This window comes from Ascoidea rubescens, assembly GCF_001661345.1.
Source record: "Ascoidea rubescens DSM 1968 unplaced genomic scaffold ASCRUscaffold_14, whole genome shotgun sequence".
Classification (NCBI taxonomy): domain Eukaryota; kingdom Fungi; phylum Ascomycota; class Saccharomycetes; order Ascoideales; family Ascoideaceae; genus Ascoidea; species Ascoidea rubescens.
Genome location: NW_017962926.1, coordinates 141,476 through 165,607, shown reverse-complemented (window position 1 = coordinate 165,607; position 24,132 = coordinate 141,476). Strand labels below are relative to the sequence as shown.

The 24,132-nt window shown below is 33.4% G+C and overlaps 11 protein-coding genes across 11 annotated transcripts; 5 read left to right on the top strand and 6 right to left on the bottom strand.

Annotated features, from left to right (window-relative positions):
• Window positions 1-33: 33 nt before the first annotated feature.
• ASCRUDRAFT_77410 (dicarboxylic amino acid permease) lies at window positions 34-2,413 on the bottom strand. The gene has a single exon (XM_020193854.1). The coding sequence runs from the start codon at window positions 2,233-2,235 to the stop codon at window positions 334-336; it is 1,902 nt and encodes a 633-aa protein (XP_020045300.1). The 5' UTR covers window positions 2,236-2,413; the 3' UTR covers window positions 34-333.
• On the bottom strand, window positions 2,316-2,734 carry ASCRUDRAFT_115306 (uncharacterized protein). The gene has a single exon (XM_020188814.1). The coding sequence runs from the start codon at window positions 2,631-2,633 to the stop codon at window positions 2,397-2,399; it is 237 nt and encodes a 78-aa protein (XP_020045299.1). The 5' UTR covers window positions 2,634-2,734; the 3' UTR covers window positions 2,316-2,396.
• Window positions 2,735-4,687: 1,953 nt separating this feature from the next.
• On the top strand, window positions 4,688-6,943 carry DDL1 (putative carboxylic ester hydrolase; the record flags this gene model as incomplete). The annotated part of the gene is made up of 2 exons (XM_020190843.1): window positions 4,688-5,515; window positions 5,606-6,943. 2 exons carry the CDS (start codon window positions 4,688-4,690, stop codon window positions 6,941-6,943), a joined length of 2,166 nt encoding a protein of 721 aa, XP_020045298.1.
• A 107-nt stretch (window positions 6,944-7,050) lies between these two features.
• ASCRUDRAFT_9750 (origin recognition complex subunit 3) lies at window positions 7,051-9,957 on the bottom strand (the record flags this gene model as incomplete). Its single annotated transcript, XM_020195239.1, has 1 exon — window positions 7,051-9,957. The coding sequence occupies one exon, from the start codon at window positions 9,955-9,957 to the stop codon at window positions 7,051-7,053; it is 2,907 nt and encodes a 968-aa protein (XP_020045297.1).
• A 581-nt stretch (window positions 9,958-10,538) lies between these two features.
• ASCRUDRAFT_77407 (uncharacterized protein) lies at window positions 10,539-11,558 on the top strand. Its single transcript, XM_020193853.1, has one exon. It carries the CDS (start codon window positions 10,716-10,718, stop codon window positions 11,268-11,270), a length of 555 nt encoding a protein of 184 aa, XP_020045296.1. The 5' UTR covers window positions 10,539-10,715; the 3' UTR covers window positions 11,271-11,558.
• Window positions 11,559-11,683: 125 nt separating this feature from the next.
• On the bottom strand, window positions 11,684-13,903 carry ERB1 (ribosome biogenesis protein ERB1; the record flags this gene model as incomplete). Its single annotated transcript, XM_020191273.1, has 2 exons — window positions 11,684-12,465; window positions 12,517-13,903. The coding sequence occupies 2 exons, from the start codon at window positions 13,901-13,903 to the stop codon at window positions 11,684-11,686; spliced, it is 2,169 nt and encodes a 722-aa protein (XP_020045295.1).
• Window positions 13,904-14,264: 361 nt separating this feature from the next.
• ASCRUDRAFT_82341 (Gnd1) lies at window positions 14,265-15,857 on the bottom strand (the record flags this gene model as incomplete). The annotated part of the gene is made up of 2 exons (XM_020194714.1): window positions 14,265-15,735; window positions 15,829-15,857. 2 exons carry the CDS (start codon window positions 15,855-15,857, stop codon window positions 14,265-14,267), a joined length of 1,500 nt encoding a protein of 499 aa, XP_020045294.1.
• ASCRUDRAFT_77406 (uncharacterized protein) lies at window positions 15,655-16,208 on the bottom strand. The gene is made up of 2 exons (XM_020193852.1): window positions 15,829-16,208; window positions 15,655-15,735 (listed from the first exon to the last, which is right to left on the bottom strand). The coding sequence occupies exon 1, from the start codon at window positions 16,109-16,111 to the stop codon at window positions 15,947-15,949; it is 165 nt and encodes a 54-aa protein (XP_020045293.1). The 5' UTR covers window positions 16,112-16,208; the 3' UTR covers window positions 15,655-15,735; window positions 15,829-15,946.
• A 344-nt stretch (window positions 16,209-16,552) lies between these two features.
• Window positions 16,553-17,365, top strand: ATP10 (Atp10p; the record flags this gene model as incomplete). Its single annotated transcript, XM_020190016.1, has 1 exon — window positions 16,553-17,365. A coding segment is annotated over one exon (813 nt), but the record flags the coding sequence as incomplete, so codon positions are not given.
• A 540-nt stretch (window positions 17,366-17,905) lies between these two features.
• EDE1 (Ede1p) lies at window positions 17,906-19,036 on the top strand (the record flags this gene model as incomplete). Its single annotated transcript, XM_020190035.1, has 1 exon — window positions 17,906-19,036. A coding segment is annotated over one exon (1,131 nt), but the record flags the coding sequence as incomplete, so codon positions are not given.
• A 4,323-nt stretch (window positions 19,037-23,359) lies between these two features.
• On the top strand, window positions 23,360-24,101 carry ASCRUDRAFT_72071 (WSC domain-containing protein; the record flags this gene model as incomplete). The annotated part of the gene is made up of 2 exons (XM_020192023.1): window positions 23,360-24,011; window positions 24,070-24,101. The coding sequence occupies 2 exons, from the start codon at window positions 23,360-23,362 to the stop codon at window positions 24,099-24,101; spliced, it is 684 nt and encodes a 227-aa protein (XP_020045290.1).
• Window positions 24,102-24,132: the final 31 nt, after the last annotated feature.

The following is a 24,132-nucleotide window of genomic DNA, read 5'->3' as shown; positions in this document are numbered from 1 at the left end:
ATAATCAGATAAGAAATTAGGTTTAAAGTTCTAAATTCTGGGATTTTGTGAGAAATACCAATATCTAAAAACAAAACTTCAAAGTTTAACAGAAAAATGGTTTTGGTATTAACAAAATAGTTTGAATTGAACTTATGTAAAGGTTCAAAAAAAACACACTTCAATCAGAAATAGAAATAACAAAAAACAACGTATAATGCAACGACAATAAGAAATAAATTTATGAATAAACAAAAAACAAGATTGCTTGTGGTTAAAAAGAACTGATGTACATATAAGTTGAAAGTTGAACTTGATAAAAAGATGCAAAAGATATAGCACAAACAAAAAAGTTTACTCTTCGGATTTTTGTTTTCTAAAGTAAGCTTCCTCTTCTGCATCAATAACGTCTTTATAAAAAAACAAATCAACCTCTTCGGAACGTATGATTTCAGTTTTATGGTAAAACTTATAACAAAAATATAACCCAAAGAAAATTGGGATGCCAATATAGCCCGATATGAAGGTTTTATAGTCAAAAGTTTTATACTTGGCATAGTCAAGGAAAACTGTATAGTTTTTGATGAGAATTAATATAATGACAATAGTAAGAGTGACATAGGAAGCATATGGGGCAAAAGGAGCAACAAAATACATTTCGCTTTCTCTTTCAATCCCTTGTGCTTTTACTGCATTTGTGAATTTTAAATGAGATATTAGGATACTTATCCAAGTGGTTAGACCGAAAACAGTGACAACATTGACAAAATAGCCAAAAATGATTTTGGATGAGGTACCAGCATTCATATAACCAAGAAGAGCAAAAGTACTGCAAAATGCTAGGGAATAGATTGGAACACCTCTTTGATTAGTCTTTGAGAAAATAGTGGGAGCCATACCAGAAACTGATAAACCATATAAAGCACGAATAGCTATATAAAGTTCAGTGTTTGAAGCCGAAAAGACAAAGATTAAGATGCAAGCGTTCATTATGTGAGGTAGAATAGGAATTCCTGCATTTTTAATAGCAATGACAAAGGCTGAAGAAGCAGCATTATTACTTGAGGTTGTAAGAGATTTGATAAGATTGGGATCATCGTGAGAAATTATCATACCGAGCAATAAGGCTAAAGTGCAATAAAATGGGGGAATAATTGAGAAAATGAGTTTATGAGCTTTGTGGATATTTCTTCTCATTGGAGAAGCTGTTTCACCCAAGGCAATACCATAAACTTCCAAACCGATAAGAGTGTAGATACATGGTAGTAAAGTAGCCAAAAATCCTGCAAACCTTCCAGAATCACCAGAAAGAGTTTTATAAGAAGCAAAAGCCCCAGGGTCTCTCCAATATCTAAAGCCTGTTCTATCATGATTTGGGCCACCACCCATTGCTAAAGTGAAAGAAAAGATAATCATTCCAAATAAAATAACCACTTTGATGATGGAAAACGCCCTCATAACAGTGGCATAATGATTGACACCCAAATAGTTGGAAGAAACATCAAGGACCAATAAGATGGAGATCCAAACAGCAGGATTGATAGTATCCCTATGAACCCAGTATTGAATGGCAGCAGAAGCAGCACTCATTTGAGAAGGAGCTAAAACTAAATACTTGAAAAAATAAGCATAACCAGTTGCAAAACCAAAAGCAGGGTCTACATATCTTGTACCATAACCACTGAAGGCATCAGGAAGAGGGATATAGGTTGCCATTTCGCACAAGGCGCATAAAACAGTGTAGCAACAAAAGGTCATAATTAAAAAACAAATAAGCATTGAACCTGGTCCACCATTTCTCAAAGCGGTTGCACTTGTAATCATAATACCACTACCAATTGATCCCGAAAAGGTTACAGATGCCAAATCGTAATATTTTAAGGTATGAACTAATTTATGACCCTCTGTTATAGCCAATGGCTGTTTTGAAGTGACTTGGTGTAGCTCATATGAAACCTGACGATATAGGGTTGAAGCAGTACTAGTGGTATCTATTGAACGATTATCGCGATTGTTACGAGTATCACGATTATCGTCACTTTCACTTCGAGAATTTCCAACTGTTGAAACGTTGTTTGTAATTGATATTATACTTGGGGCTTTTTGGGGGTGATTCAAAGAGTTGCTTGAACGTCTATCTAGATCGGATATTGAATTATTATCGAAATCTGTACGATAATAGGAATTGAAGGAGTTTCTTCTATTTAAGTCGACATTTTGATGGTACTTTGGATCTGAATCATGATCAAAATTCATTTTATTATAAAATGAAAAAGGAAAACAAAAAGAGAGTGATAAAAAGAGGTATCAAAAGATTTAATTAATTGGTAACAAATAATTAACAAAATGACTGACTAAGAAAACACTAGTACTTTATAAAAAGCTTATTTTCTTGCATTAAAATGAGAAACCAACCTTTATAACAACAACTCAGGAATAAACTGTAGTATATATATATATATATATAAGATGAGTGAAAAATAAAGCAAAAAATGGTGGTGACGATTCTGATCGACTGAAGTAGCAAGTTTCTGAGCGATAGAAAATTGAATTAATGCGAAAAAGTGACTGTGAATGGTACGAATTAAAGACTTGTATGGCCGATCAAAAAATAAAAATATTGGAAAAATCAGCAAGGTGTAGAGATTCAGCATGCCGAAGCTGGAAACAAGACGAATAGAATTGCAGGGCAGGAGACAACAATGAAAAGAAACTAAGATTAAAGCCAAAAGCCCAGAAGTATAATCAGGAAAAGACCAAAAAAACAAATATCAGGAGAGGGAGAAAACAAAACACATGAGATAGGAGTTGGGTAGGAACATGAGATATAAGCTCTTATAAGTGAGTGCATAGCACAGTCAAACTAAAGACCAGCATGAGCTATGATTGGCCAAAATCAGAAATACCACTGATGCCTGCCTGCAGAAGACGCCGCTGTATGCAGCAGCCAAAACAATATATTCCGAAACCTCTACTATACAATACCATTCATGCAGGGAGTGTACTACTGCACGTGTGTCTCTCAAAAAGTGGGACAGCAGAATGCCGTGTGACGCAGATTCTGAAAACTGCCTGAATCCAAACAAGAAATGATGTGGGCAGCTCTTGAACCACAATCCAAATTGCGAGTTGAGTGTTTTAATCTTTCTTGTTGTCAACAGAAAGCAAAACTGTCAAGAGCATACAGAGGAGAAAATTTTAAGCAAAGAATGGATTCTGCTTTGGCTTGGAGTCTGCTGGGAAAGGGTTTCTATTGGTGAAAGTGGTGCGCTACTATTACCAAGTGCGAAAACTTAGAATTCAAATAACAATTTTTCTTTTTATTAAATATCGACCTACGAAATTTTAGCTGGGATATCAAAAAAACTTGGTGCGCTTGTTTTTCCAAAAAATAATTTTGGTAATATTACAGTTGAAAATATCACACACTCTAAATCAACTTGGTATTATAACAATAAATCGCTGAAATGCTACAAAGCTTTCAACTAGACTGCTAGCTATCAGTGATGTGAAAACATGAATATCAAGCATTGTTCACTATAGTAATGTAATCTTTTTATTCTCACAACAACAACAAAAACACCAGCCTGTTGCAATATCCATTTTATGTCTAATCAGACTAAAACAAAACAACAGTTACAATTTGAAAGTAGCACACCGGTTTCTCAGGTTTTCAGAATTGATAAACGTAATATTTAATCAAATAAATTCTTTTAAAATGTAAGATTGGCCCCATTCAGTTATATCTTTTTCAATTCAATCCAATCCGATTTTCGACTTTTGATATTGATAAAACTTTAGGTGCTTTCTGTGCAAGTAGCACTCACGCCTGGTTTTCAAATTGACTATCTCTTGCCATATCCAGTTATTGCAGGTCTCTGGTAGAAATGACGGTGAGTACAAGCAGGAATATGCATCAGCAACAATCTAAACCAACTTAAATTCGCAGTAACACCTCACTAGCCAAAAGCCTTCAAAAAAGAGCTTCTGCATTCCTTATCAAAAAATTGCTTGATAAAATCTATCGAATTTTTTCCTCTACTTTATTGTTTATCTTAGCAACGAGTTAGAGGATCTTTCTCTTTCTTCCTTGCTCCTAACAGCCACTTCAATTATCATGATTATCATCAAGATAGTCACTGCCAATAGCTCACCACTTAATCAGCTCCTCCTATATTCTTTAAATTGTTTAATACCAGAATAATATTATCAATATCTTCTTTCAGAATCTTTTCAGGTCCAACCTTTGATGAAAGGATTTCTATTTTTAACACTCGAGAATGTTCAAAACAAAACTGGCATTGAATTATCATGTAATCCAATTTTTATTCAATAGATGTTTAGGGTAATAATTTCCAATTTAATTATTTAGTTGTGATAATGGGATTTGTTCAATAGTCAAACAGAACATTGTTATCGCCGATTTGCTACTCAAATTTGACGCCTCTGTGAAAAACCAACTCTCAACACACTCCAAAACATATATGAATACTTGGTTTGTGTTTCTCATATATCAAATCTAGCAGTTAATCACTTGAAAGGCTGTAAACCAGCAGCCAATCATATCAAAACAGCAGCGGATAGAAAGGTTCCGACGTTGCTGCACGTGTGCTTAAATAGATAAAGACATTTCAATAATCCACAGCATCTTGATCATAGGCGAAATATAATCATAAAAGATTAATACCAACATTAAAAACATACTTAAATGATTAAATCTTCTTTCAGTTTGACTGGTCGCTTTCAGTTCAGACTTTTTGCAACTTGCTCTTTTGTTTTAACTTCAAAATCTATTCCGAAAATTGACCCTAAATGGTTATACGCAACTGATATTCCAATCACAAAACCAAAATATTATAATTATAAACAGACCCAACAACCTAAAAATTTTATTTTATTTTCAGATAATGATTCTATAAATTTAGAGAAAACTTTTAATTTGTTGAAATCAGGTAAAGGTCATCTGGACTCCTCAATTGTCACAGTAAATGAAGATAATCTATTTAAAGTGGATTTTGGCACCCAAACTTCCGACTCCAATGGTAATAATCATCACTTAATCAAAATGGGTCCTATATACTGGGATGGCCCTATTTATGAAGTAAGAAGAGGTACTTGGTTTGATTCTGAGGGTTCCCCCTTCAATCCAAAAATCTCAGCTCAATTAGAAGATGCTTATCTTTCTATCAAACCCTATAAGAGAGAAAATAGTGCTGATTTTGATAATTTAGAGAAATCAAACTTGTTTCCCTTAGAAAATCTCTCTGACAATGAAATTAAAATTTTTGGAAGATATATCTTATTTTTAAATTCAACAACTGCTTGCTTATTGCCCGATAAATCTTTTTTAAGTAAAATTCAACTAAATATAGTGAAATCATTATCCTTAAACATCCCAACTTTTTCGGACATTAAAATTATTTATAGAGGCTACGCAAATATTAAAAAACCTCATGATTCCATGAGTACCAACTCTTCAAAAAGTATTGGAGAGCTGAAGCCAACAGAAGATTCTAATCAAAATTTAGACCAAAAGGTAACGAAGATTCCCGAAATATTTGAAAATGAATATTTATCTGTTTTTTCTAAATTTTCCAATATTATTCAAACAAATAATATCTCCAAGAAAAAAGAAACTGAAGAATTGAACGAAGTTCAAGAAGATGAAAAGTTGACTGAAGCAATGAGGGTAGAGATTGAATCCGATTATAATGATGATAAAGAATGTCATAACCCATATGATTGTAATGACAGGGAAGTAGATCATTTAATTCTTTGCGTTCATGGAATCGGTCAACTTCTTGGGACCAGATATCAGTACATTAACTTTGTTCATACAATTAATGTATTGAGAAAATCATTGAAGAGAGTCTATTCTAAGAACCCTCAGTTTCAAGAAATAGCTTATCCAAACTATGAAAAATATTCTGAAAATGAGAGTATGGACGAAAGATTGATAAGCGAAATGAAACACAATTGTAGGATTCAAGTTTTGCCAATTTTCTGGAGACACAAAATAGATTTTGAATCTGCAAAAAAAGATTTAAAACTTCCTTCATTAAGTGACATTTCCATTGGTGGAGTCAAGCAAATTAGAGATCTAGTTGGTGATGTACTTTTGGACGTTTTACTTTATTATGATCCTTTTTATTTCAACGCAATATTGAACGAAGTTACTACCGAAGCAAATAGAATTTATGATCTATACTCGAAATACAATCCAAAATTTAAAGGGAAAGTGAGTATTATTGGTCATTCACTAGGTTCAGCTATAACTTTTGAGATATTATCTAAACAACCAGAACAATTGGAAAACAAAAATAATCAAGGGAAATTAAATTTCCCAGTTGACAATTTTTTTGCTCTTGGTTCACCTACCGGTCTTTTTAATTTGATTAAGAGAAAAAAAATAGGATCAAGACAAATTTATAATCTAGACAATACAGAAAATATTATGTCACTTCCCAGATGCAATAACTATTATAATATATTTCACCCTTCTGATCCTGTTGCCTATAGAGTTGAGCCTTTAATTTCACGAACCTACTCGGAATTTATGCCTTGCTCTATTCCCAATTTGTTAGATAATCCTTTAGATTCAATAAAACAACAACTAGAAAGTATTACCAATATAAGTGAAAAATTTGTGGAAAAAGCAGCCAATGCTTTAGAGTTGAAGTTTGGGAGTACAGTTGAGAAGAAAGAACAAAAAGAAGATTTTGATGAAAAAAAATCAAATAAAGTGAAAATAAGTAAAGATTCTTTTGATATCATGAAAGGGTGTAACTATTCTGGAAGGGTTGACTATGCTTTATCGGAAGGTTATTTTGATATTTCAATCATTTCAGCCATCGGCTCTCACGTAAGCTATTTTGAAGATGAAAATGTAGCTGGATTTTTATTGAAGGAACTTTTGACGAAAAACAAAAATGATTTGAGAGAGTATGCTAAACTTAACAAATAACAAAAAATTATAGTAAACGCTAATTGAAATTGTTTATTAAGTTAGACAATGTCAAATAATTTAAATCTTTTGATGTAATGTTTTTTAACCTAAGTACCATGGGAATTTCATAATCCTTTCCATACTAGTTTTTTAACAATTTCAACATTCTTTCTATTTGTACCAATTAATCCTGTGTTTTTGATTTCTTCCAAAACCTGTAAAAACCATGCAAGCGTTATTTTTTCCCATTTCAAATCATTATCTACATTTGTTTCATCATTTGTTTTGTCTACTAGCTTCGTATTGTTATTGATATCTAGATATACACGAAGATCTTTTACAATTGTTTCATCTAAAATAATATTTGAAATTTCAGGTTGATCCAACGCGTTCGAAATATTAGCTAGATATTTGGGTTGAGAAAGGGTCGATTTAAAGGCTTGATAAAAATCATAAACATTAATATTGATGGGTGCTTCGATGTATAATCGATACATTTCCGAAATTAATGGGTCTGAAATTTTTGAGAGCTGCTTTAAAGGATTGATTTGTTTATCAATACTATTTTTCAAAGATCTTCTAGCATCGGAGGATTTCCTTTTTCTAGTAATATCTTGAAAAATTTCCAAATCTTGTTCTTCCTCGGATGATACTTCATATAAGAAATCATTCTTGTCTTCCAATAAATCAGTTTTATTTGGGACAGCGGCTTTACTATTAAATAAATAGCTTTTGGGATTTATCAAAGCATCTTCGATGAAATTTCTAGCTGGAGGAAAAATAGAGCTTTCAACAATTTTATGGTCTTTGATAGTGAAAACCTCATTAAATAATAAATCATCATAAAAATTAGACAAATAATTTGAACCAATAATATTCTCAAGGAATAGAACTTGGTTATCGTCTAATTCTACTTCACTTTTCACTAAATAAAATGGATCAAGTAAAAACTTATCAAAACACTCAACTAAGTTATGTATAATTGTGGAGAAAGCAAATTTTCCCTGAATAGGCAAATTTTCTAATCCATCATTTAAATTTTCATCATTATTATTGTCAGGATTATTACAAATATTAATTGGGTAAAAATATATGCCGTTAACATCAAAATTTTTGATATCATTGCCAATTTCAGTTTTCAATTTTTTATAAAATAAATTTAAGATATAGTTATCTTCAAATTTAAATTCGGTTATATCTTTAAAATATAAAGATTTCTTATTTAGTGAGTTGGTGTTATAAGATTTCAAAAGTTTAAAAAGTTTGGTTAAAAAATGAGGTAATAAATGTTTAAGATTGGAGATCAATTGATCTAAAAAATCAGTCTTTAATAAAGTGCCAGTTAAAATTTTAGAGTATAGATCAGTTTTGGATAAAAATGTAAAATGTTTAGGAGATTTTTGGGCCGAAGAAATTCGATAGTTTGAAACATTTTTTTTAATCGGAGAGTCGGCTAAAGAGTTTTGGCTAATATAATCAATTATTCTCTGATTTGTTTGTTCTTTAAACGTGCTATTTGCAATAATTATTTTTTGAGTAAGAACTAAAATATCAAGTGTGTCTAAAAAGTTTATCATATTGATTTTAAATTTTGCCAAAGCAAAAGGAACAAAATAATTTTTAAAATATAGTTGATTGGCACTTAATTTTTTTGTATTTTTATTTGTTTGAGGTACTTCCAAGTTTTTTTCAATCAAATTATGCAATTTTTTTTTGTCTTTAAAGAACAACTGATTTTTCAATATATTATTGATAAAAGATTTAAAAGAGAGTAAATTTTTTAAAGTGATTAAATGATTTTCATTCAAATTTAGATCATGAGAATTGAAGAAAATTGACAAGGGATTATTATAAAAATAGCAAAGAATTGAATATTTGATAGTTGACACAAATGAGTTGATTGAAATCAAGGAGTTGTTGTGTCGATCCTTTAATAAATTCATGAGATAAGGGCCAAATAACAAGAAATTTAAGTTTGAAATTGGATTTCCTTTAGTTAAATTGGCGGAATACAGTTCTTTTTTTGTGATTTTTTTTGATTTATTGAATTCAATAATATCATGAGTTATAATAGGATTCAATAGTAGAGAAGATAAAATATTTTCAATTAGAGAATTGGAGTTTTGAGATAATTTTAAAAAGGAGAAATCCAAAAGAGATAAGATAGATGAAGAAATGAAGCTATTGAAAATTGATAAAGAAGTTGAAATGTTTATAAAAATTTCAATGTAATTTTTTAAAAATGAGGAATTGTTGATAAAATTAAAAAAAACCAATAAAGTTGATTGATCTAAATTTTGGGAATCATTAAAGTATAAAATTAATTTACGGTTTCTTTTATAATATAGAGTGCTGGATATAGTTGATAGAAAATCGTAATCAAACTCAAAATCTGAATTGTAATCAAAATTAAAATCTTTATCTTTAAATTCATCTTCAAGAGCATCGTAGTCAGTATCAGCGTTGATATATTTTTCAGTGTTATTATCAAATTTATTTCTCACAGATTCGAATAATTTGTCATTTTTGTTGATTAGATTTAAAATTATATGATTTAACAATAGTTTTATATTATAGGTTAATGAAGAGTCAATTTCAATCAAATCAAATATATAATTTGCATTTTTTTCAGTATTAGAAATCGAGTTATTGTTCAAATTATCTATAAAATCTTGCAAATCAGGAAATAGATTAGTATTCGAATTACCATTCAAAATTAACAAAGTGTTTAATTTAGAGTTTGTTTTGTATTCCAAGTTTTTGAATAGATGTGCTTTGATACGAACAAACAATGAATTATTATGATCAGTTAAAAGATCTGATAGTTTCTGGTCAAAGATTTGCCAACAAACAGTAAAATTTGACTGCCTTAAATCAGTAAAGTCAATTGAGTCAAACTCTTGTGGTAAAGGCAAAAAATATCTATGATCATTTGAAAATAATATTTGATTCTGATAGTTCAAGGGATAAATCAATTTTTTGATATTGTTATTGGGATTTATGGTGAAAAAGGGAGAATCAGCATCAGACATGGAGCTAGCAGCAGCAGATCTGTTAGCGACCAGCTTTTTCTGGTTGAGCTTCTGTGGATAAATAATATAATGGGTCTTCTGAGCATCTTGCAAATAACTGTCTTGATCTGACTGTGTTGCCATCGTAGAACTGCTAAGTTATGAATATCGTCTTGTGCAGCTGGAGGGCTTTGGTGATTCATCGCCTGTTGCAAAAGCACCAAAAATGGGTTTCGAAAAATAGCCAGAAAAAGCAATGAAAATGACTCCCGGCAGAAATCGAACCCGCCTTCAAACTCACGCTCCGGAAGCTCTTTCCACCCACACAGAGATGTGCAGACAGTAGCTGCAAATCGCAGACACCTGCAACAAGGTTTGCATTGCATTCCGTCCTGCAGAAGCAGTACTTACCCGGCCACTCATCTACAGCCAAAAAGACTGAGTGCTTAGCACCGGGTAACATCCAGAGTCTCGGGTACAAACGACGTTGTATTTGCATGTGAAAGGAACCCAGGTGTGTTTAGAGGTATATCCATCGAAGAGCCATCATTGAGAGCTGGAAAAGTGTACAATTTTCTTGCAATCGTAGAGGAGTTGTATCTGAATTTTTGTAGAAACATGATATCTTTCTTCAACTGAGTTTCCTAGCTGTGGAGCCTAAAAACAGTATATAAAGCAATGTTTTTCCTGTCTTTTCGTCGGTTTCTTATTGTTCTATTGTAAGTTGCTCAATTTATTGCAATCTAATTTGTTAGCTATACTACTTGAAACAAACCAAAATGATTTCTTATGCCTTGGATCCAATTGCCTATTTATCTCATTATTACACAAAATACGAGGATCTTTTGAAAAATTACATATTTACACCTTCAAATATTACTAATTACTGTATAATCTCTGTCATCTCAATTACTATCCTTTATCAACTCTATAAAACCAAATACATCAAAAATAATAACTCCAACAACAACAATATATTGATATACATCTGCTATCTTTACTACGTCTTGAGCATCTACTCAATTTTAATCAAATTTTATTATGATAATGAAATTTATTTACAAAACAAAAACTTCAAGATTATAATTGAGGTATTTTTAAAAGCTCATTCTTTACTTGCTTTTGCTGTCTTTTGTTATTTTGTTTATTCCAACTCTTCTCATTTCAATTCCAATAATGAACTAGGTTATTCCTTTAACCAATTAAATAACAATACCAATCAAATCAATAGTAATATCAAGAATGATATTTCATTAGAAAAGAAAAAAATCGACTATCCTGAGTGGGATTTCAATCCTGAAAAATTCAATTTTAAACTTGATTCTTTATTTTAGTTAATTATATTATATACTACATTATATATATAAAATATTCAATTTTTATTCTGTTAAAATGTTCTTAATGTGTTTTTTCCCTTTATGTTTTTTTATTTTAAATTTTCATTTGAATTTTCATTTGAATTTTCTGTTAATTAGGTCTTATTTATACAAGTGTTTTTTACTTTGTTTCACTTTATTTTTCATTTTCTATTTTCTATTTTCTATTTTTTAGTTTTTGATCCTCTAATCTTCTAATCTTTATTTTTTTATTTTTTAGTTCACCCTTAAACTTTAATAAATGTTGATGCAATTAAAAACTACATGATATTACCAAACATTTAGTTGTCAAATCAACAAAATGAACAAAAACAACAAAAAAGACAATCCAGCAATAAAACTTAAGCTTATCCGTTTTAATATTAATAAAACTACGTAGTCCACAATCTAGCTGCACCATCTGCCCCAGCACTAAATAACCACGCTTCCTTAGGATGCCAAATTAAATCCAAGACACCCAATGAATTCTTTATTTTATGTCCTTTGAGCTTCTTTAACGGAACTAGCAATGGATTCGTCATCAAATCATCATAAACCATTCCATGAAATATATGTATGCTTCCATCATCACTACTAGATGCAAATAGTGGTAAACCCCCTTTATGGAATTTAATACTTCTAACTGCCTTTTCATGATATCGTAATGTTTTATATGGTGTATTAGACAACTCTAAATCATGCCATAATACTCTTTTATCAAATGATGATGCAATTAAATTATCTCCTCCAGGATGAATGTCAATGCTATTCAACCATCTTGCCCCTGGAAGCAATTTTTTGAACAAAACTTGTTTAGCCAAGTCATAAATCCTAACATATCTTTGAGAAACAACAAATAACTCAGGTTTAATTGGATGAAATTTAGCATCCATTATTATACCTTTACTTTTATTAAATGGAGTTTGAGAATAATGTTTTGATAATTGATGAATTATGACTGACTTGTTGGCTCCTTGAGGAGAAACTGTAACAAAATAATCACCTTTTCTATGCCATGACAACCTTTTTATCACTTTTGATGTATTAACCACAATAGAAACCCCCAAAGATTCCTGTATTTTATTTGGTTTAACCCATTTTCCAACTTGTTTTCCGAGTTGTTTGCTGCTACTCTCACCATTATTCTCATTTTCATCTTCATCATCTTCATCATCTTCATCATCATCTCGCTCTTCTTCATTGTCATCTTTATTTTCTTGTTTACTATCATTAATACCAATATGATGAGTTTTATTTTGCAGTCCGAATTTCTGGTAACCGTAGCCCTGCTCAATTAATAATTTACTCTTGTTTTCTAAACCAAATCCAAAGATTGGAGGAACAATCAAATAAATAGTTTCTCCTACTGCTATAGCTAAAATAACTGCCTCTTGATTTGGATTCCATTCTAATGATTCAATGTGCGTCTCGTTTAAATCTTCTTTTGGCACAAGTTCAATTTTATAGACTTCTCTTCCAGTCAATATTTCCCAAATTCGCACACTTCCGTCGTCTGAACCTGTTGCTAACCATAATCCTGTCGGGTCAATAGAAATCGTCCTTATTTTATCTTTATGACCAGTAAATATAGTTGAACAAAATATTGGAAATGGTCTTAGATCTTTTGGTGAAGGCAATTCGGGAATTAACGATTCTGGATCAATATTCAACTTATTTTTACGGACTCTTGGAGCTAAATATAAGTCCAAAGATCTTTCAAACCTTTCCCTTAAACTTTCACTGTACCCAGGAACTTTTCTCAAAGCACCATATTTTTTGGGAAAGAAATTTTTATCTCTGTCTTCTGGATCCATATTTAGCCATGCATCTTGCTCTTCTTTAGTCATCAAATATTCTTCCGGAGGATTATAACTTTCTTCATTGGTTGGAGGTGGCAATTTTGGAGCTCTTAAATTCATTATATGATCTTTGTTTTCTCCTAATCCATCTCCCCACAAATCATAGTTATTTTCTTGTTCTTTTTCTTTTTCTTTCAATTCCCTCACTTGTTTAGGAGTTAAGATAAATCCATTTCTAATTGCTCTCACTATTTTCATCACTCTTTTTGCTTCGTGCTTGGATGGGATAAAACGTCTCTTTGGTTCAGGAACGCCAGTTATTGGCATGATTTGGGTTTTGCTTGAAAACCATTCGATTGTAGGTTCATAAGGATCCATATGTTCATCGACATTTTCATTTTTCTGTATTTTTTTAATCAATTGTAATTCTTCATCTGTCAATTTTAAAGATGAGCCGGTGTTTTTGTCCAATAGACCTGTCCAACCTTCAGGCAAGTCTATTGAATCGAGTAACTGATTCAATGCAGAGCCTTGAGCAGGTCTCATAATTCTTTTCCCATTAATATCGTATCCAATATGTGGATATTCATCATAAGCTGATAAAGGAATGTTGCCAATAGTATTGAAATTTTGTTCCTCATCAGATGAATCCGAATAGGAATCTACATCATCATTATTTTGTTTGGATTCCTTTGAATTTGGTTCTGATTCTGATTGTATATCTGATTCTGATTCCGATTCTATCGATGATTCTGAAAAATAATTTGATTCAAGATCAGACTGATCAAGATCTGATTCTTTAATCTGATTCATTAAATTTTCAAGCTCTTGCTTTTCTTCCTCCTGGGTTTCAGTTTTCGAAGCTGAAACTTCGGAATCATTTTTTCTCTTACGAATTATGTCAGCTGCTTCATGTTTAGTGGGAAGTTCTATATTATTTTTCAATTTTTTAATGGACATTTTCAGAAGAATTAATATTTGGGCCAAAAGATGAAGGATGAATTTTAAAAATTTTTTTTAGTGTCGTTATGAAACTGAAAAATATATTTTTTTTTCAAATTACCCGGTTTTATGAAACTGCTTCTTGAAGCAAGCGTTCTTTTGATTGTATTCGGTTAAATTAGTAAATATATTGAAAAATAAAAATTAGATATATATATATATCAAAAGAATCCTAAGCAATATAAGTGGAAGCAGAAATATTACCGCCACGACCGGTCCAGTTGATGTGAATATCTTCACCTAATGGCAAGTTATCAGATGCAGCTTCTGGTAAGACCTTGAAAGTATGAGCACCAAAGTAATCTCTTTGAGCCTGTAATAAATTAGCTGGCAAACGAGCAGATCTGTAACCATCGTAAAATGCCAAAGCAGTTGAGAAAGCAGGAGTTGGAATACCGTATTGAATACCTAAGACCAAGGTCTTTCTCCAGCCAGCTTGGGCTTTTTCAATAGCAGATTTGAAAAATTGATTGAAAAGCAAGTTTTCCAAATCTGGGGTTTCTCTAAAAGCTTTTGTAATTTCAGCCAAAAAGACAGATCTGATGATACAACCGCCTCTCCACATCAAGGCAATGGCAGGATTGTTCAATTTCCAGCCGTATTCCTTAGCGGCTTCTCTAATCAACATGAAACCCTGAGTGTAGGAGATGATTTTGGAAGCATATAAGGCTTGTTCTAAATCATCAACAAATTGGTCTTTATTTTCTGGAGTTACAATGCCGTCTGGGATTGGTGGGCCAGTTAAAAGAGTTGAAGCTTTAACTCTTTCTGTTTTGATAGCAGATAAACATCTTGAAAAGACAGCTTCACCGATCAAAGTGACAGGCATACCTAGATCTAGAGCGTTAATAGCAGTCCATTTTCCGGTACCCTTTTGACCAGCAGTATCCATGATCTTTTCGACTAATGGAGTGCCATCCACGTCATCATATAATAAGATGTCTCTTGTGATTTCGATCAAGAATGAGTCTAAAACACCAGTATTCCATTTGGCAAAGACGTTACCGATTTCTTTATCAGTGAATTTGGCGACTCTTTTCATGATATCGTAAGCTTCACAGATCAATTGCATATCGCCGTATTCGATACCATTGTGTACCATTTTGACGTAATGACCAGCGCCAGCAGGGCCTACCCAATCACAACAAGGTTCACCATCAGATTTGGCGGCAATTGATTGGAAAATGTTTTTAAGATGTGGCCAGGCATCTTCATGACCACCAGGCATCAAAGAAGGACCATATCTTGCACCTTCTTCACCACCAGAGACACCAGAACCAACAAATAAAATGCCCTTTTCTTTTAATTCAGCGTATCTTCTATTGGAATCGGGGAAATGAGAGTTACCACCATCGATAATGATGTCACCTTGATCTAAATAAGGTAAAAGTTGATTAATGAACGCATCGACAGCAAAGCCAGCTTTGACCAATAACATGATTCTTCTTGGTTTTTTCAAATTAGCAATTAATTCAGGAATTGAATGAACGCCGATGATGGATTTACCCTTGGCTTCATTTTGCAAGAAAAGATCAACTTTGGATACAGTTCTGTTGTAAGCGACAACAGTAAAACCATGGTCAGCAGCGTTAAGGATCAAATTTTGACCCATAACAGCCAAACCGATTAGAGCAAAATCAGCACTAAGAAGAGAACAATTGATTAAAAAATTGATTGATTGAGAAAATTAGTAAAAAGTGAATAAATGGCAGTGATCTGAAATGAAATTGACTTACGTTGGAATTAAATGAGCGTAACTGGCCATTGGACAATGTTCAAGGAGATTGCAAAAGTAAAAACACACAGATGTGTAATAGATTGAATATATCAACAGAATGAAAGTGGTATAACCAATCAATTAGCGATTAGGAGAGGAAGTAAGGGGTTGGTGAGAAATTGTTGGAATTTATATCTTGATGATGGAACAGACAAAGCAATCGTACGTGGGCATGTGACGTCGAAAAGCATATAGCTATCTGCTGGGGGTGGAGGAGGATTGGAAGCACTGGAGCCGAGCATGCTGTTTATCTATTTGGTGGATGGCGATGTTGGGTTTGATGATTTCAAAAAGATCTGGTGCTGGCGAAAAGCAGGCCTAGGGCTAGTTTTTTCAGAAGACGCAAAGCAGTGATGGGCGTTGGAGGAGATGTCTCATCAGAGATATTCGGCCAGACCAGAGCTGGAGCATCAATCACATCCGCTGCACGTGCACCATCTCTCTTCAACTGATTGGCTTTCCTAAGATCAAAAAAGCCAGAGAGAAAGCAGTAGATGAAGACAAGGCGAGTTAGCTACTAGGGCTTGCAGTTGACAAAATCTACTCTCAAAATGAGCTGGATTATAAGCCGAAACTATGTACAGCAGTATGCTATTTGGTCAAGCTTCCACAGAGAAATTGTACAGAGATCAAACACCCTAAATGCATCGAGGTTAAGATGCTTTTCCTCCTCCCCAAACAGTTTTGTTAGCAGCTTGAAAAGTATTAAAGATTCAACTCCTGGACAATTCAAAGTGTTGGCAGTGGATAAACCAATTGGCCAGATCAAAGCTCCCAAAATCGAAGAAAATAAAAAGTTGGAAAATTTGACTGTCAACCAGTTTTTCGACAAGGACAAGAAAAAATTGGAAAGAGAAGACATTATGAAAGAAATTAAAAATAGTGAAATATATGATTTGCATGTGTTTCGTAAAACCAATGGGAAAATCTTCAAGTCACCGATATCGTATTTCAAAAGAGAAAAAGCTTTGTACTTTCCCAATATATATGGAGAGTCTCTCAGTAATCAAGACGTTTGTACCACGAGTTTGTTGAAGGGTCAAATATCGATAGTCAGGGTGTACTCTTCTGTAATTGGAGACGAAGTAACACAAACGTATTTTCGATTTATAAATGAAAATGAAAACTCCAAAAATGACACATTTCTAAATAAATCAACCTACGAAACTGTTTTCAAAAATGAATATCCCAACTGTCAGATTGTGGATCTCAGTATTTACAACTCGGCCCTAAAAAAGTTGCTCATCAATTTGATAAACAAAAGGATAATTAAAAAATCTCTACCAGAAGAAAGATGGAACAAGTATCTTTTAGTTAACAAGAAAAACTTTACGACGGCTATTGCAGCAGATCTTTGGTTGAAGAACTTTGTTACAGGATACATATACTTGGTTGACGATGAGTGCAAAATCAGGTACGCATGTTGTGGAAATCCCAGCGATGGAGAATACAAATCTCTTTGGAAAGCTGTCAAGGGATTGGAAAACGAACTTGCTGAAAGGCGCCTTTGAAAAACGCAGGGGGTCTCTGCTGGAACCAGCCCCCTTTTACTCACGCCCTATATCCAGTCCTCTTTCAACAACCCCTGCGCGGATAATGTTCATGTTTTTGTAAATAGATAGCTCATCCCCCTATTCTACTTCCGGTTGGTCTTGAATCCATGGCTGTACCCTCGGAGGTGTTGGACCCATCCCAAATACAGCATCTCAGTCACATGGCCACTTTGTTTCTTAGCGATTCTGAAAGTCGCGACTCAACATCTCTTTGGATTGAACACTCATCCATCGCTGTTTAGCTATTTAATCTCTCTCTTGAATATCCAGCAACAAAAACAGTAACATTACTTCAGTTTATGCTCATAGAATTGTTGTTTTTGTTTCAAATTTCCTTTACTTTCCTGATTAGATTAGATTGATCTTTTGGTTTTAGTTTTTTGGTTATTGTTTTGATTTTCTTTCTATCGTACTCTCTACTGTTTTAACTTTGCTCTTTTAGTTTACCGGTTCTTCATTACCATGTCCTCTATCCAACAACCTTTGACTGCAGAAGAAAAAATCGCATATTCAAAGATATTCAAGTCCTTGGATCCTGAAACCTTAGGAATTGTTACTGGAGAAGTTGCGAGATCTACTTTTGAGAATTCTTCCTTATCACCCGTCACTTTAGGCAAAATTTGGCAGATTGCTGATAAAGACAACAATGGCTTTTTAACACAAACCGATTTTATCGTTGCAATGAGATTAATCGCTCATGTCCAAAGTGGTAAAAAATTGTCTCCTTCTTTAGCAAACATTGCCGGTCCTGTAGCTCGTTTTAATGGCGCCAAAAAAAACTCTGTTATTTCTCCTGCTGCCACTGGCAACTCTTTTAATCCAATCACTAGTAATAATCTCTCTTCCTCATTATCTACATCTCTCACAATATCCAATGAAGAAATCCTTCAATACTCTCAACTTTTTGACAATCTTGTTCCAAATCACTCTCATTTGATATCTGGTATGCAAGCTAGATCTATTTTTTTGAAATCAAATATTCCTAATATTGTTTTGGGCCAAATTTGGAACATAGTTGATAGAGGAAATAAAGGCACCTTAACTAAAGAAGAATTCATTCTGTCTATGTTTTTAATCAATTCCTTTTTAACTGGATTAATCAAACAAGTTCCAACCTCAATTCCTAATGAAATGTGGCTAAAAATAAATCTGGTTTTAAGCTCAAACAAACAACAACAGAACTTGCTCTCTCAACAAACCATACCTCCTACTTTACCCTCAAGAAAGCCTACCATTTCAGCTTCGTCTTCTTTGACTACTGTTTCTCAAAATCTCACCGGTAATTTTCCATTGTCATATAATTCTACTGGTTCTACCACCACAATATCCGAATGGGCAATTACCCCTCAGCAAAGAGTTCAATTTGATTCTATATTTAACAAGTTGGATAAGGAAAAAAAAAATTTATTGTCTCCTACCCAAGTTGCCACATTTCTAGGTAGCTCTAAACTACCCAAAGAAGATTTAGCTAAAATTTGGGATTTATCCGATCTAAAAAATACTGGCTATTTTTCACTTCTAGAATTTTCTGTAGCTTTGTTTCTCACTCAAAGACGATTAAGAGGTGCGAATTTAACCATTGACTCCATTCCTCAATCCTTAATATCAAGTATTAAGAATGACCCTTCACACTCTCATCTTCAAAATTTAACATTGCAACCTCAAAATAGTGATATCTTTGCTGCTCCTTCTTCATCAATTCAAACACCTTTAACTACAGGTCAGGGCAGCTCGATGAATGATTTAGTTGATATTTTTGGCACACCAGAATCAATACCAAACAAACCAATACCCGTTCCACCGCTTCCAGAAAACTCCATTGATCTTGCTTCAAACTCTACACAATCTTCAAAGATTGCTAGAGCTGGCTCTCTTTTCACTCAACCTGCCCAGCAAAAACCCCCACCTCCTCCTGTTGCCAGATCAGCAACAACTTTTCAAAAATTTACTCCATCATCTCGGTTTGGTCAACAGTTGCAACAGCAATTTACTAGCGGGAACAAAAAATTCTCCGAATCTCCCTCTTTGTTGCTAGAAGACAGTGATGAAAGTGAGGACGATCCAACTTCAAAAAGTATTGATTATAACCGAAGGGCTCCCCCACCACCTCCAAATCAAAAACCTTCATTAGATCCAAACATCAACGCTCTTGATTTATCCAGTTCTATTAGAAACCAAAATCAACGCACAGCGGTTGAAGAAGCCGAAAAATCACTTTCGAAGGCTGAAGAAACAAATAAGGATTTGTCTCGTCAACTCACAAATGTAAATTTAGAAGTTGCCAACCTAACCAATCAATTAAAATCTGTTTCCAATCAAACTAGAGAATTGGAACAAAAAAACCAAATTGCTGCAACTGAATTAACTGAGGCTGTTGATAATAAATCTCGTTTGCAAGATCAAATTAATAAATTGCGTCAAATATATAACGAAGAATTAAATAGAAGTAATCAAGTAAAATCACTCTTGTTTGATGCCAAAAAGGAAAATGATCTACTAACTCAAGAATTAAATGACTTGCAAACCAAATATCATTCAAATCAAATTGAACTTGAGAATTTACAGGTAGAATACAATGAGACTCAGAAAGAAAGTGCAGTTTTCCGTGAACAGTTAGGATCCTTGACTGCTGAAAGTGACGATTTGGTTGAACAAATTAATACATTGAAAAAAAAATTATCAGAACAAAAACAATTTAATTTTGTTCAAGAAAGACAGATTGAAGTCAATCGGGATAAAGTGGTTAATAACAGAAAAGAGTATGAAAATTTAGACAAAGATTTAGATAAGGAGTTTGAAGCCACCAAAATTTTGGAAAATAAAGCTAGAGGTGTTAGTAGTCAGAACGATGTTTCTATTGAAACCATAAACCCTGGTTTTATAGGTGATACAGTGATTGCGCCCGGTGAAAAAGATATTTTGAGTAATAAACTAGTTGAATCTGAATCATCTTCAATTTTAGCTTCCACCTTTTATAATACTATTGAGAGAGATAATGATATAGACTTGTCATCAGCAAATAGATCCGGCTTTGATAAACATCAAATTACGCCTGCTGCTACCACTATGTCCAGCACCAATCCATTTTTTGATTTACTAGGATCAAACAAAGATTCAAATAACTCATATAATAACGAAGGAATTCCAAAGAACACTTTTAAATTAAATAATATGGAGGATGCTGATGATATTAATAAACCAGTCAATGAAAAAAATGACAATTCATTTTCTTCTAAAACTGATTTTGAGAATCAATTTCCAGATTTGAATAAAAAAGATCTTGATGGCTCAGTTGATAAAAAAGATAGCTCATTAGTTTCAAACACTACGTATCAAAACTCTATGAGTAATTGCAATCAAAGTCCCAGATCTTCAGTTACTTCTCCTCTTCCATCTGATATGGTGACAACACAAATAAGCGCAGTTAACCCAGTTATTAGTTTGCCTTTCCCCAGACCTGAATCAATCACTTCCTCTATTCAAAACAACGCACCTATGTCAGTTCGAGATGATGACACAAATAGCAGGTCTAGTTCTGCTTCTAGTACAATTGAGAAAAAATCGGAAAGCACTTCAGATACTTTGCCTGAAAGGCACCCCAGAGGATTTGAGCAAGAGATGGAGATTTCACATATTAACCCTATGTCTACTCCGCAACCTGCTACCATTAAAAACCACACAACTGGGTCATCAAGTGAAGATTCATACGAGATTGTTGGTTTGAAAGACATTTCAGATGATAAAACTAAGAAAAATCAAGAAAATCCAGCCAACAATGATCTGTTAACTTCAAACGTGGAAAATATGTCGAAACAGAGTGGCAGTAAATTTGATGGGTTGAAATCTTCCAATTTTAAATTTGACGAAGAGTTTCCCCCAATTCAAGAGTTGGAGAATGGCGATGATTATTCCAGCTCAGATGACGACCAAAGTGTATTCAAAACACCCATGAATGATAATTTTGATAAATCAGGCAAGGATGCTTTTTTTTCAAATTCAATTTCGGACAAGCACACAAAACCTATTCCTAATATTAAGGAAGTTGATGGTTTTGAACAGCAATTTTCAGATTTAACGATCACTCCAACTGAAAAACCAAAAAATACTATAAAAACCGATTCGTTGGAGTTTGATAAATCATTTACAGAAGTAAATAAAGCTGATAAGAATTTCTCTTCCCCCGAAATCCCTTCTGAAAAGAACGCAGTTTTGAAAAGTGACTTGTTTGGTAATTCTGTGAATGACAGTAAAAACAAGAATGATTTTGACTTTAATCCCAATTTTGGATCTGATTTTGACCATGCATTTAACAACATGCAACCGACTATTGTTGAAAAAGACCTAAAATCAAAAGAGTCTGAGGAAGGTATTAAGACAGCATTTGATGATTTTGATTCGATTTTTGATCAACATCCTCTTGGAAATAACTCTGTAAAGCCAGTGGGATTTTCTGAGGAGTTTTCTAGCTCATTCTTTGATTTTTCAAATGAGGATAATAAAACTGTTGGTATTGACAAAAAAAAAACAGATAGCAAAACGGATTTGTTTCAAGACGAGTTTAAGGGATTAGAGAAAGCCAAACTTGAAGAGAGCGATGACGATGAAAATGAATTTTTTAAGAATGAAGTTACAAAAAGGGGATTTAGTGATTTTTCAGATGATTTTTATGAAAATGTAGCACACGAGGCTAAAAAGCCAGCTGCAGACTCTGTTGGGATTACTACTAAGAATAATATGTCCAATAATGAGTGGGACCAACTATTCATGGGATTGGATAATGAACCAGGTGTTGAAAAGAGTGCTGGTTTGAACAATTCCATAATAAGCACAGTAAGAAGCAATAGTTTGAATAATGGAGGCCGCAAAAATGAAAACAGTGATTTTGTTGGAGGATTTTCGAGAGATCCGAAATCCGACATCCCTTCCAATTTGAAAACAAGCTTTAATGGAAAAGTGAACAAAGAGCTTGGAAGCGCAGAAGAAGAATTTTCTGTACAAGAGTTGATTGGAATGGGGTTTCCAAAAGACGAAGCAATTCGATCTTTAAAAAAATATAAAGGAGATTTGGAAGCAGCAACGAACTATCTTCTTGACAAAGCTGTGTAATGGGCAAAAGAAATGTAATATTTATGTAAAGGAATTCTGAAGGGACAGCATTAATTTTTCAGGTCAGTAATAAAAAACTTGATGTAAAATTCCTCCTAACTGGAAAATAAGGAAGCTGGAAACATACAATAATAGGCTTCGTGAACTATTGGGCTTAGGCATCCAAAAAGCCGGGTAACGACAGACATGCTTTATGGCACGTAGACGCACGTGGACGCTCTAAGACAGCTTAATACAACCCGCGTTTTCACGCATACACCCGCGTGTTTCAGGTACGAAAAGACGACATCTTTCGTCTAAGAGGAGAGTGTCAAGTTGCTTTTCCTGCTGGGTCTTTTTTACTCTTCGTTTTGCATCACTGATTTTCTATTCTTAACTGCTTCAGGTTGTTGTATTAGCTCTGATTGTCTGCTGTTTCATCCACTTGTCTATTGTGGTTTCTGTTGTTAAAGGTTACTGGGTTGAGAATATCTTAGCTGATTGTTCTTTATTTTTGTCCTGTCTGTTTTTCCGTTTTGTTTTTTGGATCAATACACATACATTGTACGTTTCATCCACCCACTTTTATCCTTTACCCATAATTATCTTATGGTTAATAGAAGCTGATTCTGTTCCTTGTTTTATCTAAAAATTAAATTTTGCAACGTTTTGCAACGTTTTGCTTTAGAATTATTATATTTTGTTTTTTTTTATTTTTCTGACTTACCAGATCCAAACCAACAGCATCTCTAGCACCAAATATTCTCTTGCATAATTCCAATATCTTTTCAATCTGATCTTTCTAATCAACTATCTATTCCTTTGGATTTTTTGTCTAAATATCAAAGGAAAATGCTGTGCTTTCATTTAGTTCCATACAAAGTTAAATTTGATTTTACAAGGCTAATATCGGCATTTATTTTATTAAACTTGTTTAATTTTTCTTTTGCTGTTTATACCTACTCTGGTTTAGGGTGCTATTCTTCTTTACCTTCTGGCTACGTTTCGAGAGGAACCTACACTTATCAAACTCCAAGTTACTGTGAACAGCAATGTCAGGATTATCCTTTTTATGCTCTCACGAATGGCAACCAGTGCTATTGTGGAAATAGTGGTCCATCTATATCTGCTGATGGCACATGCACCAGTCCATGTACTGGATATGGGACGATTACATGTGGTGGTTCAGATTCTTTTGAGATATATGGTGATTTATCTGCTGAAGCTTCTTCTGATACTTCGACGATCACTTCCACTAGTGATACTTCAACGGATACAAGCACAGATTCAGAATCACCAGATGTTTCAGAAAATGAAATACTGACGTCTAATTCTCAATCTACAGTTTATTTTTTGACTACCCAGATAACCACCTCAGGTGGAACCCAAGTCGTTTATGTTACTTACTCGAAAACTTCAATAACAACCTCCATTGTGACCACAGTATCTGATGAAAACGATAGCGGTAGTTCTAAATCTAAATTAATTGGTCCTATCGTTGGAGGTGTCTGTGGGGGAGTCGTAGCTCTTGCTGCCATCTTGTGTGCAATATATTTTATTAGGAGAAGAAGACAAAAGGATAAAGAACTTATAGATGCCGATGCCAATATTATTGCAACAATAAA

What these genes read in the sequence shown, in the direction of transcription:
- ASCRUDRAFT_77410 (XM_020193854.1), bottom strand. Translation starts at nt 2,235, where the DNA reads ATGAATTTTGATCATGATTCAGATCCAAAGTACCATCAAAATGTCGAC.
- ASCRUDRAFT_115306 (XM_020188814.1), bottom strand. Translation starts at nt 2,633, where the DNA reads ATGCTGAATCTCTACACCTTGCTGATTTTTCCAATATTTTTATTTTTT.
- ASCRUDRAFT_77407 (XM_020193853.1), top strand. Translation starts at nt 10,716, where the DNA reads ATGATTTCTTATGCCTTGGATCCAATTGCCTATTTATCTCATTATTAC.
- ASCRUDRAFT_77406 (XM_020193852.1), bottom strand. Translation starts at nt 16,111, where the DNA reads ATGCTCGGCTCCAGTGCTTCCAATCCTCCTCCACCCCCAGCAGATAGC.